Source organism: Typopeltis vanoorti, chromosome 25 (genome assembly GCF_054136105.1).
Source record: "Typopeltis vanoorti isolate ZY-2024b chromosome 25, IOZ_Tvanoo_1.0, whole genome shotgun sequence".
NCBI lineage: Eukaryota > Metazoa > Arthropoda > Arachnida > Uropygi > Thelyphonidae > Typopeltis > Typopeltis vanoorti.
This window is the reverse complement of record NC_143573.1, coordinates 51,091,936-51,106,184: the sequence shown is the minus strand read 5'-3', so window position 1 is coordinate 51,106,184 and position 14,249 is coordinate 51,091,936. Positions and strand designations below refer to the sequence as shown.

Sequence of the window (14,249 nt, the reverse complement as noted above, 5' to 3'; positions counted from 1 at the left end):
TAGACCAAATTTGAATAGTGAAGTAAAAAAAAAAAAAGTAATTTTCTTGAAGAACTACCAGACCTGAAAGTTGTGTATTAAAAAAAATCAATAAATAAAGGAGCAACATGAACTAATTTTGTTAATATACAATACAGTTTCATAATCACAAACAACATCACAAAGATGATCTATGTGGTAGGGCCAATTCTTATACCCAAAATAAAAGTGCAAGAATCAACCGAATGAGTATGCTTCCCCCTTGCACCAACACACAGCTGAGATGCAATGATTAATACAAGTGAATTCATAATTGAGGAATAAATTATAACAAGCACAAGAATCCATAAATATCCTGATATGTGAGCACTGAATCAACATACTAAATTCAGAAACTGCTCTCACAGTAGCTGTAAAAATAATCATAATTAACAATTATGAATCTTTTTACAATTGTTTCTCTATGTTAATATATTATTAGCTTTGGTTTTGTAACACATATGATCGGCAAGTGTGATGTGCCCAATATTGATGTTTTAAAATGAAATATAAAGAATTTCAGATTGATATACTTACTAGATTCTGATAGTTGTAATAAATTCAATATTCTTTACTGTAATTCACAATTGTTAAAGTTGTGATATCTGTTGTTCTTTGTAAACACAGTCTCTTTTCGCTAACAAGGATAACATGCTAGACTTTACTACCTAAATTCTTCTTTGCAATTTACATAAATTTGCATGCTCACCAAAGATATTGATGGGTGATTGACAGCTGACAAAGAGCGTTCAGCACCTGTGCAACAGATAAACACAAGAAGGGAGAAAATGAAAAGTTTGAGAACAGAGACCAAAGAATTTTGTTTTAGGGAGTTTTTAAGAAAACATGAGAGTCAAGAATATATTAATAGAAGATTCAGAAAAGGATTTGTAGCAAGGTGAATCCTTTAAGAAGAGTTGAGATTGTTAATAAGTGAATAGAAAATAAAACAAGATATTGAGTAGATATTCTATTTTAACGTTCGAAGAAATGCAAAATAAAAAGTTTTGTCTTCTATCTCAAGGACAGCGGCGATCTTAATTATTCTATTGGAACAAATGATGAAATTAGTAAAATCTGGAACTGTAAAGTGGCTTAACAAGAAGAGCTCTACATGGATATATTACTTATGAAATAGTAAAAGAAACTGTTTCTCTCTGGTAAAGAATAGGTGATTTGTGCAACGTATTAAATTACATGAGGTAAGAATATTTATACTCCAGTGAAACAGTGAGGATGATTGGAACAAATGTATACTACATAAAGAAACTAAAAAAAATCCCATGGAAGTGAAGTAGTAGTTTAGTATTTTCAGAAAAGGCCTAACAAAGAACTGACTCTAATGAGCATTTATTGTTTGTAGGAAATTGTGTGATTGACACAACAGAATGTTAAGTCCAGTAGACATGATTAAATACATGTTAAATAAACCAGTAATAGAAGAGTTAGAGGGTGAATGATTTTATTATTTAACGATAAAGGAGATCTCTAAAGTATATTGCCAGCCTGGTTGGCCGAGCGGTTAGCGTATCCACTCTCCAGCCAAAAGGCTGCAGGTTTGAATCCTGCCGTGGGCATGGATGTTTGTGATTGTCTGTGAAAATACTAATGGTGGTGGTGGGTAGCAGATGGCGTTGGTGCAGATGATGGTAGTTGTGGTTCATTGTGGTTGATGGCGGAGACAGAGAGCTGTAGAGTAGGTGCCCTCCCTCAATGAGTCTTTGGACTCCCTGGAGGGATCACAATGAAGATGATGATCATTAATTCACATATTTCCACCTTTCACAATTCATATATACCAATTAAATATAGCACTCTAATTAATTATTGTTTTCCTTATATCTTCTTAAACACATCATTGTCCCTCCCCACCCCAAGTAGATTTGGTTACAGTCAAAGAAACAAATTATTCTTTAAATTAAAGATGCCAAGAAATTATATTCTTGGTTTCATTCATTATCCAAGTATAAGCAAACAAAGTCTGCACGTGAAGTCACTTCACGACTGGACTACTTGTATATAAAGGTTAATGACTTCATATCAATTGCCTTAGTATTCCATAATGCCAAGTACACATTCCTTACATTAGCATAATAAAGTAATGATCTCCTCTAGCTGACCATTTGACCATTCCTCTTTCTCTGTCCTCACTTTGGTTTTCATTCATATTCTTCTCACTCTCAGGCATTCCCATTACTCTGCCCTATCATAATCACTTCCTCGCCTTTGTATCCGTTTTTCTGTTCTGTAACTTCTCAATCTCTCTCTCTCTCTTCTCTCTGATATTTGGCCATGCTCCAGGAATGTGTTCCAAAAAAAAAAGTACTGTTTTTGGAAAAAACAAAACAAACTAGTCTATTATTTGTCAATTTTTTTAATAAAATCAGCTCTTACATTATTATCTTCTAAAGCACCACTAACTACATTAACACACCTGTATCATGGTTTCCTACTATTTTTGCTGCTATTTTAGCTTCAAATGCTTACTTTACTAATGTTTCTCCTCCATTCCATTTAAATAGCCATAACATCATAAATTACGTTTAATTGCACATTTTAAAATATTAATAATATCAAGTTCTCTTCTCTCTCTCTCTTTTTTTTTTTTTTAACAAAGTTCTGCTCCTGTTGTCATCTATAAATTCCCTAAATTTTCATCAGGTCTTTTTATATTTGTATTTCTTAACAGTCACTAGTAAGTTAAAGATCTCTCTCTTGGCAACCTTCATTCAGCCTAAATGCAACTGTTCTTTACTAATTTTTTCTTCAACTTTCTTTCTTTTCTTTTTAGTCTACTGATTTGGAAATAATAAAGCTTGACATACAGTTGATGTATCTCCTTTGTTGGTAAAGTGGAAATATTTAATTAAGAATCATATCCAGAATATCTTTGATAGCGTTCACTTGCTGAGTAGGGTTCAGCATGGTTTTGTTAAGAGGAAATCAATTAGTGCTCACGAAGGAAATAAGACCAAGATACGATGTGAATTCTGCAAAGACTTTGACAGCATTCCACATAAGAACCTGCTCATCAAAATGTGTAAATACCATATTTTCCAGCATATAAGACACACTTTTTTCTTTGAAAATAGGTCTAAAAAAGAGGGTGCGTCTTATACACTGATACTCAGTTTTTTATTACTTTCATTTCTGGAAATTTTCTCTGTTCCGAGTTACGCGATTTCTTTCTTGCTTCCTTGCGGTGTGTGAGAGCATTCCAGTTAATTAGAGTTCAGTGGATGCGCATGCACTGTCATCGATGATCATAGCTATGTTCCTGTTCGTTTAAACTTTCCAATTGTTGTCGCAGTTGTTGTGAACAGTGATAAATTTCTCTAAATTTCTTAGCAAATTATGGCTGAAAAATGTTGGCATTGCTAATATTGCATACAAGCTACATGTGATTGTGTATGCTAAAGAACTTGGAAACAGGGCTGCAGAGAGGCATTTCGGGCCACCCCCAACTGAGAAAATGATAAGAACATGGCAGAATCAGGCAAAGGATCTAAAAAATATTTTTTTTCCCTAAAAAATGTGTACAAAAAAGGGGATGTGTCTTATTGGCCGGTGAGTCTTATAGGCCGGCAAATACGCTAGTTACTGATGATTACTTAGTGTGATGAATATAAAGTTAGCTGACAGACAAAGGGCAATCTTATCTAAGTCTTTCAAATCACACTTACAGAGATTATTATGTTAACTTCCACTTTATTCTTTACTCTGTTGTTACTTAATAATAAATAATAATTACTGTTTGTGTTTTATCATATGTATCAGTGGCATATTATATTAGCAGGGTAATGCTACAAGAAACTGAAGAGGCAAGGGATCTTGGTGTATTGATGGATAAGAACTTAAAGTTCAAAGGTCACATAGCAAAAGTTGCAAACTCAGAGGATAATTGCTATGTTGAAGCGAACCTTGACATGTAAGGATAAGGAAGTAATTTTACCTCTTTATAAGACCACACTTGGATTACTGTGTGCCAATTTGGTCTCCCGGGTTCCAAGGGTATAAAGAAACTGTGAAAAGGATGCAAAGAAGAGTTACAAAGATTATATCCGGATTATGGGATTTAGATTATGAGGATAGGTTGTGAGTATGTGGATTACCGACTCTGGTTAACAGAGGAGAAAGAGGGGGTGATATGATAGAGGTCTATAAACTTTTGAATGGATGTTATAGCATTTCAAATGATGAAATTTTTCGTTATATGGAAGGCGGGGAGAGAACACGGGAGGCATCCATGGAAGTTAAGGTTGTTCACAGTCAAGAAAGGGTTAAGAGCTAGGTTTTTCTCCCAGAGAGCAGCGAGTGAGTGGAATAATTTGCCCTTACGGATAGTGAGTGCATCTATTGTGAATGAATTCAAGGGAAGGTATGATAGCTGGGTTGAGTAATTTACAGCCTCCCTTGATGAGTCCTTGACTCCTTAGAGGTCTCAGATAATAATAATAATAATAATAATAATAATAATAATAATAATTTTTCCTAAGGATTTTCTTGTGGCCTATGTTTTTTAAGAATTTAACTAATCATCCAACTGATTCCAGTCTTGTCTTTAAATACACCTCTCAGAATAAATTTAAACATTTTATTATGCAAAAGAATTTGAAATGCTTCTCAATTACTATCAGTATTCCTTCCTTTCTGATTTGTTTTCTAGCCTTTTGTCATATCCTCAAAATCAGCTTTCTTAAAAGTGTTCATTTCCAACCTTTTCTGTTTCCTTTTCACCATCTCTCCATTTAATTTCAATTTGTCTATCAAGATTCAGTGATCACTACTATTTAGTGGCTCCAGGCAACTGATATTGTCAATTCCTTCACAATGCCTGAAGTACATTTCATTCACTCAGTCCACCTCACCCACCCATAATTGTTATCACCAGATAACTCTACTGCAGTATAGAACCACCCATACGTGTACACTCAATTTTACTGATGTTATGTTTTATTTTTCCAGTATAAGAATTTAATGAGTCACCAATTTCATAACTTAGGTTCTTCCGTCAAAAGTAAAAACACTATAATTCCTATCATACATCATCATCATCATCAAGTAACTTTTAAATCAAATTTCAAAAATTCTTGCAACATGGAGTTTACTATCTCTAATTACTAATTTGAACATTTATATCATTGTTCAAAGATTTATATTCACATCAAATATTTGTGAATATTTATATTCATCAAATACCTTCAGATTTTGACACACTCTTTCTTTCCCAGTTAGATAATGCAAAACATAGCTGATAGGGCTTTAGCCAACTCAAGAGAACCCTCAATATTAAGGATACTTCATCACCACAAAACTATAATTTGTACAAGTGAAGCTGGCAAGAAATCGAGCATTAAATAAACTCAGCTAGAAATTTATTTCATTTCATGATCTGTCTCACAGCAAAGAAAAATGAGCAACCATCCTTAATTAGGATCCAATGACTTTTTTCCTCTTTTATTTTTGATTATAAGATAGCAAAAGGAGAGGAGGATGAAATAGATATGAATTTACTTAACTACTAATTCTTTTCTTAAGGATCCATTCCTGGTCCAGGTTTGACCTTAAGTTGAAGAACTTTCAGAACTTTATATAACAATAATATTTATTTAGCATATAGCATAATAAAAAAAATAAAGACACATGACATCAAAATATATAAATACATATTTGTGCAGACAATATAAATGAGACAGGTAATGTACATATACAAATAACAGGTAAAAGAGTCACTAAAATTTTAAGTCTAATTCAGCTAGCCATTCAAGAAGTGAGATCTGCCTCAAAAAAAAGTCTCTCAGGTTACAAGAGTAGACTCTTATGCTGCAGTCTTCCACAATGTGACAGATGGTTTAGTTTATGGTCCCACAGTGACATTGGAGTGTAAGTGATCTTCCCCACTTGTGTAAGCTGCCTGCGCAGATACCATGTCCTATGCATATCCTATTTAAGCTTTTTCATAGATGACCTGAAAGCTCAATCCCTTTTGGATTTTGGTTGGGAAGGATATACTTGTTTAAGTCTGGTGGCAATTTTTCTTTCCAAGTTTCTAGCCAGTTCAAATTAACGTTGAAATCGCTATTTACTAGTTCTGCCAGTATCAGTGGAGGCCATCGAGATTTAAGGCGATTTATACCTATATGTGGGAGGTCTTCATGTATTGGTAACAGGGATTGCTATTTATTTTTTTGTACTCTTTTACGAGAGCATCTTGTCTGGGCAAGTTTGGTGGTGCAATGTTGCTCAAAGTTGGAAGCCAGTAGAGGGGAGTGGATGTAACATGGTCTGTTATTGTCCTCATGTCCTTGCTGCATTTATTTGTGTGTCAATTTTCTTGTTATGAGGACTGTTTAGCCATACTGGTTAACAATATTCTGCTGCAGAGTAGACGAGGCCCAATGTGGAGCATCGCAGTGTAGTAGCAGAAGAAATCCACAGCTTTTGTATGATGTTATTAAGGATTCAGATCTTTAAAGAGATATTCTCCAGATGTCTTTTGAAAGATAGTTTTCCAAAGTAACACTCACATATTTAGGGAAATCTTGGTGCTGCAGTGTTGAGTTGTTAAAGCTGACCTGAAGTTTCCTATTTGCCAATTTGGTGAAAAGAGCTAACCTCAGTCTTATTGATGTTTGGTGTTAATCTCCATTTATGAAAGTATTCTCCAATCATTCTAAAGTCATTTGTCAGAATATCTTCAATTACTCTGATGTTCTTATGTTGGGTAGCAAGGGCTATATCATCAGCATAAGCAAATTTTCTTGACCTAGTTGTTGGTAGATCAGATGTATATAAGTTGAACAAGATTGATGCTAATAATGAGCCCTGTGGGAGCCTGTGGTTCAGCTTTCTCAGTTTGCTAGTTTTTTATTCTTAGTACTACATGAAAGAACCTGTCAGAAAGCATGTCATCAATAAATTGCATGATGGATTAGCATGTATGATTTGTATCAGCTTGTATAGCAATCCCTCTTTCCATACCATGTTGTACACAGCAATAAGGTCAGCAAACACAACAGTTTTCAAACATCTCTGAAAACCAATCTCGATATGGGTAGTAAGGCTTAGTACTTGGTCTGTACAATTACATTGAGCCCTAAAGCCTGCTTCCTCAGCAGTGATAACTTCGGATATTTTTGGCCCATTCTATTAAGAAGGAGTCTTTCAAGGAGCTTATAATAACAACTGAGGAGCGCAATTGGGTGATAGCTCTCTGCTTGATCTTGAGGCTTGTTGGGTTCTAATATGGCTATTATTTTGTTTCTCTTAAAGGCTGTTGAAAGGTTTCCCGTCCTTAAAATATGAGAAAAGAATAACAATAATAAAAAGAGCAGATTCTAATTATATAATCAGCAGCATACAATAAAATATTAGCACCAATATACAAGTGAAGAGCAATTAACTTTCAGATTGTCAATAGGAATTGGAAGCTGAAGTATTGTTGGACATGTTCAGTATCTGTAAAGGAACACAAGTCAATGGCATCTATAAATCACCTGAAAATGGATAATCTCATTTATCTAATGAGGAGAAAATAAATAACCAGAAGTAGCACAATCACTGAACTGAGGTATTTCTAAAAATATATAAATTTTCAATGACACAAATCTAACCATCTACTATCTCTCAAAAAATAACAATGGATGCAAATGAAGAATTTTATAGATACTTATTTCAATTATTATTCTATTATGTAATAGAATGTAATAAGTACACTTCACATAATTATCATGAGTTCTAACTTACAGCTACAGTAGATCCATTTTTTCCTATTCCACCAGCATACACAACACTGACATGAGAGCAAAACATGATGAAACTTACTACGAAGGCCAAGGATATTGGAATTAATCGACATTCAATATTTAGAATGGGAATCTATAAATCAGAAACATATAATAATATATATTAAATTATGTATATTAAGTTTCCTATCAAGTTATTCCAGTCTAAAAAAAGTTACTTAAAAAGAAATAACAGATGTAAGTCTAAGTCAAAGAAAACTAAAATTCATCCAATTAAATCCAGGTTAGAGGATATTTGGTGAACAGCATCAATTCATAACACTGCAGAAAGATAAGTAATTTTTTTCATATTTTTGTTAACAATATACTGATTGAATTTATTATATTTATTCTTTTATAAATGTTCAAAATAGACAGTTATTTAGACATAAATAAAATGTTACATTTCCTTAAATTACATGTATTGTTGGTATGGCACCTGTATATAGCAGAACAATGGTGGCCAAGATAATTTGTTGGGTAAGCTAAATTTGCATGATTTTGTGCATGATAAAAATTGTGAGATGTATTTGTTGCAAAAGTTAAAAGATTTGTGAAATGAGAGTGAAACTGGTGAGGGAGAGAGAGAGTGTGTAATAAAAGGCTTTGATAGTGAATGCAGAGAGAACAAATGATGTGATAGTAAAGTAGGAAGTATTGATACAAGACAGGAAAATGTAAATATCAGTGATAATACTGAAAGTGCAGGGGCAGAAGTTCAGGAGAATGCAGAAGACCTAAATAAAGAAATTGCACAACTGCATGTAGTCTTTCACAGAACAAAGCATAAGATTGAAAGGCTACAAAAACAGCAAAAGATCAGTCAAACTTAAAAGAGAAAAAAAACAAAAAAAAAAAAAACAGGAGGTCCAAAGCCAAAAAAAAGAAATTGTAAGAATAATTGTAAGCAAATAATTATTTATGGTGATTCAGTGATAAGGGGAGTTCTTCGTGAAAATGCTACAAAATCTTGTTTCGCTGGCACAAAAATTAATAAAATTAGTAATGCTGTCAAATTGCAGAAAGGGAAGGTGAAAGAATTTATTGTTTTGGCTGGAACCAATGACCTGAGAGGTGAGAAGTATTGTATGAGTGAGGATGTCAAAGAGCTGTTGGGAGAAGTGAAAAAAAAAAGAGCAATGATAGCTAATGAATTAATATGCACACTGTGTACTAATGAAACACACTTAAATGGATTCAGAATTAGGTGTTTAGACAGTTTTGTTCACTGAGAATGCAGAAGTGCAAGTCAGGAAAACTATAAATCAATTATAGTTTTCCTGACTTCATGTGTAGGCACCCATGAAGTGAATAAACAAAAAATGCAGACTCTAGCCTCTCAGGCAACAATATCAAATCAGGGTAGTCAATTCAGAATGTAGATAGTTTGGGAGCCTAAGAAGAAGCTACAGTTTGTATGCATACTAATGCTAGAAGCATCAGGAATAAGAGGAAGGAGATTTTGGCATTGGTTAGTGTAATATCACCAAACGTTATAGGTATTCGTGAGACTTGGCTAACAGCAGATGATGCAGTTACAGGGATAGAATGTGATGGATTTAGTATTTCAGAGATAATAGAGTAGACAGGACAGGGAGTGGAGTACTGCTGAGAAATTCATCTGCTGATGATAGCAATTGAATTGCAACCAATAAGAGTAGCAGTCAGTTGTGCAGATGGCAGTTCTTTTGAGTCAATCTGGTGTCAGATTCAGGCCAATAGGACAAAATATAAAACTGGTTGTTGCTATAGGCAAGGGATGATGTGGAAGACAGAAGGAAAGATCACATGGAGGAAGGAAATGGAATTTATATACTTATCGAGAGATAATTACTTGAAGTAGAATGTGATGAAGGGAACTTGGGGTACGAAAGTGTTGATCTTTTAATAGAGGCAGAAGACCTGTTGATAACTAATGCAGTTACATTGCCCTCAAATGGGGAAATGTAATCATGCGGTCTTGACTTGGAAGGTAGAAAAACATGTGGAAATTCCAGTAAGAAATAGTATATCTGGAATATAAGGAAGATATTTATGACAGCACTTAGGAGGCAGCTAAAAACCATACCATAGCATAAAGTTCTGTAAGGGAAGGATGTTCATAGTATATGGGAGGGGAGAGTCAAGGAATATCTGAAAGAGGCAATATCACACTCTACACCCAAGATTAAGAGGGTACATCAGGTAGGTGTTGGATGAGTAGTATGTTAAGCATAAGCAGCAAAAAAAAAAAGAAAATGTCTGGAGGGTATATAAGGAGAATAGTGACCAGCACAGTCTTCTTCTTCTTCTTCAGCCTTCTGGTTCTGTAAACTGCTGGACGAAGGTCTCCTCCATGATTTTCCAGATCACTCAGTTTTCTGCTTCTCCCATCAATAATCTCACTCCTGCAATTTGATCCAGTTCATCTCTCCACCTTCTTTTCGGTCTTCCTCTTTGTCTTGCTCCATCCATTGGTCTCTACTCTGTTGTTTTTCTAGTACATCTCCCATCACTGCATCTGGCAATATGGCCAGCCCATCTCCACTTAGCCTGTTTAATGTATTTTACAATATCCATGACAACTGTTTGAAATCTTATCCAGATATTTGTCTTCCTATCTCTTAATGTTATTTAAGATAAGATATAAGATAGGATCTGAATGCAAATATAGTTGTGGGATAAGATGGGATATTGGCTCACATTTTAAGAGAATGTACGGGGGAACTGGCAAATCTTTTGACTAGGCTGTTTAATTTAAGCCTCAGCTCCAGTAAAGTCCCAAGAGAATCGAAGGAGGGCAAAATAATTCCTTTGCATATAGCAGGAGATAAGTCTGTGGTAGCAAATTATATACCAGTCGGTATCTCTGGAGTGGTAAAAGTACTGAAAAAGTTAGTCAAAAAGAGAATTCAGGAATGGGTGGATAAGAACATGATATCTATGAGGGTAACATAGCTCTATGTGATGGGTGGATCACACCTTACTAACCTATTAACTTTTTATAATATGGTGACAGCTAGATAAAGGGAATGGCTACAAGATGATACTATTGGATTTTGCAAAGCTGTTTGACAGGATACTAAATGAACTCTATTACAAAAACTGCAACACATGAGTATGGATATGAAACTGGTGATATGGATAAAAGAGTGGCTGATGGACAGATACCAAAATCCAGGAGTAAAAATTAATAAAATTAGTAATGCTGTCAGATTGTAGAAAGGGAAGGAGCAAATCCAGGAGAAGGAAAGTGACTGATGGTGTGCTGGAGAGCTCTGTGCATGCTGTTTAATTTATACATATATGATATAGGAAATAATTTGAAAGAAGATATTGAGTTGTTAGGTGATGATGCAAAGAGCCTGCAGGATGATTTAAATAGGCTGTAACAGTATGGGTAAAACATAATATATGTCAATTTAATGTGGAAAAGTTCCAAGTTATGCATTTTATGATACAAAGATTATAAGCTGTGTACCACATTGATGGAAATATACTCTAGGAAACCGATGAAGCTAGAAATTTGGGAATAATAATAGAGTTGAAAGTTAGAAGGCATGTTGCTAAAGTAGCCAGGGTAGCTCAGAGGATTACTTGGTTATTGAAGAACATGCTAACAAGCAGAGATAAGGGAGTTATCATTCCTCTTTATAAGGCCTTCATACAACCACATACAAATTACTGTGCTGAGGTCTGGTCATCTGGGTTTCTTGGGGATGAGGAAGAGAGGATCAAGAGGAAATTAACCAAAATGGTGGGTCTGTGGAATGATCCCTATGTTGATAGACTGAGGTTTTGTGGATTGCAAAAGTTGGTTATTAGGTGAAAACCTCAAATATATGATAGTAGTATTTAAGTTACTTAAAATCATGGGGACTAGATTTTTCACTTGGAGAGTGGAGAAGGAAAGGAATGGGTTGCCTGATTCAGTTATAAGTACTTAGTCTTTTAAAGGGGAGGTACGATAGAAATTGTGTTGACAGTTTGGGTCTCCCACAATGAGTCTTAGGACTCCATGGAGGTGCCCATGCAATAATAATAATATTTATGTTTAGATGAACAGTTTTAAATAATAATCATCCTTCACAGAAAATGGTAGGTTCAGTTCAATTCTATAGGTTCAGCCTCACAGCAAGAACCACTTGTACCAAATGTTTAATGACCTAAAAAAATAGATCCATCCTAAAAGGATGTGAATTCTCTCTACTGTATATAGATAGATTATGGGTTAGATAATGTGGAGAGTACTCTAAAAGACTAAACAAGGAACTTTTTCAAGCCACTTCAAGCATTTAATAGGCAGGGTAGTATCAGTCTTGTTACATTAAGTGATGAATTCCTCTCTCTCCTAAAGGCATTCACAAATACTCAAGCTTACAAAGAGATTCAAATTCACAACCTATTAAATGGAAAGTACCACAACTACACATCATCTCCATCTACTGCAACAAAAAGATTTAATTCTATAGATAGCAGATATTTTAGAAAAAATCTTCAAGCTATTGACAAAGTTTCTGTTCTCTACTAACTTCAAGCCTTTCACAACAAACTATCCAGCATTTTGCCTTCCACCAAGGAAAAACAAGCCTGTGTTATGTTACTTTTTATATATCAAGTACCATGCAAATATAACATTTTTTGTTTTGGTACAACTGGCCAGTTCACGATGGAGAATAATGAATATCAAGATAACAGGTGTAGTCTTGATATTCACTATTCCCCATTGTAGGTTGCTCAAGTCCAGATTATGCAATCAAATATAACTTAGCTCAGCATGATGTCAAAATTAGAAACATTTGGATGAGTACCAAGCTAATTCATAGATGCAATTTCAGTCACAAATACATATTTAAAGAGAGTTCAGAAAACTCAATATTTTCCTAACTTGAATCAGAATGATAGATTATCATATTTTATTTATTATTTTTTGCAATCTGTATTGTATTAATATACATATTTGTATATTAGTTCATATAAAAGGATTCTGATAGTTTGATATCACATTTTCTCTTGAATACAGTTATGATGAACTGTTAGTCAAGTGGTACGAATCATACCTTATTTTTGAACCAAAGCTACTATTTTGAACAAGGAGGATATAATCAATTATACATTCTGAAATACCTGTTGCTCTAAGTAATAAACATTATTATTTGTTCACTATATTTATACACATAAATGCTACTTTCTGAATATTACACTATTTAAATCTAATAATAGTCTACTTTGGGATAGTGAGGTTCCAAAAGTGCAAGCTTTAGATTAACAAAAGTTACTTTTTGTCTATTTTGACTTATGCAGCAGAGACATGGAGACTAACCAAAAGAGACATGAATAGAATACAAGCAATGGAAATGAAAGTTTTCATTTCAATGTTGGCAAAAACAAGAGAAGATAGAATAAGAAATGTGGACATTAGGAATAGTTTAGGACTAAAAAAAAGTGTTGAAGAAATGCCTATGAATTCTTGCTTGAAGTGGTTTGGACATCTAATGAAAGTGAATTTAGAAAGCATACCAATAAGAATGTATAAAATGAAATTTGAGGGGAAGACCACAGATGAGGTGGAGATACTAAATAAGAGAAGATCTAGAAAAAAGAAACTTGAACTGTTACAGTGTTTATGAAGGAAGAATTTGGGAGAATAGGAAGAAATGGAGAGATCTGGTCTGCCTGACCTGACAGTTTCTGTTGGAACAGTTATTGCTTAAGGAGAGCAGGCAGAACTCCTTTAACATTACTGTAATGAACATACTCTCATTACTATAATGAACATATTCTTCTTTTGATATGTTATGACTTTTGGAATGTCATATTTTAATTATAATTCTGTAATATTTTTCATTATTAGTGATACTTAGTTTCAACTATTTTAAAATTTGAGTCATATTTGTTACCTCAGCATAAAGCAGCAGTAGTAGTAGTAGTAACAATAAACATTATTTAACAAGTGAATTTTCACATTTCAGCACAAAGTATTTCATACTAAAATGACCTTCTCTTTGCATCTGAGTTTCTTTTTGGAGAAAAAAAATAAATAAATTTTGATTTACCAGAAACATTAAATATTTCATCTCCTCTCCCACCTCCCTTTCTAAGAAAAATCCATTTCATTCAATTTTGTTATGAAATAGTACTTTTTGAAGCAACTGAAAGTGTCAAGTAAAAGTTTCAGATAAAAATTTGTTTTCTTTTTTATACATATATAATTACTGAGATATACAAATTTAAAATTTATTGAAAAGTGCTGTTGTAATGTCTCCAAGTACAATTAAATTTATATATTAATGTGGAAAGTGTGTGGAAATACATTGATAGATTTAGAGAGAGAGAAACTGGAAAGCAAAATATGTATTAAAAAATAATAATTAAAACAGTAAATTTATGTTAAGAATTCTAGTTGTAATGAGAAGTTATTTCGTAAATTTTTAAAGACTTATTTTTAAAAGAAGAAGTGAATGCTAT

At 33.7% G+C, this 14,249-nt stretch overlaps 1 protein-coding gene across 1 annotated transcript in view; it reads right to left on the bottom strand.

The window, feature by feature from the left end:
• LOC150092741 (cholinephosphotransferase 1-like) overlaps positions 1–14,249 on the bottom strand; it is a 204,806-nt gene that overhangs the window by 82,032 nt on the left and 108,525 nt on the right. The window contains exon 5 of the mRNA XM_090414422.1: positions 7,765–7,896. Coding sequence (XP_090270548.1) covers positions 7,765–7,896 — 132 coding nt within the window. The remainder of the gene's footprint in view (positions 1–7,764; positions 7,897–14,249) is intronic.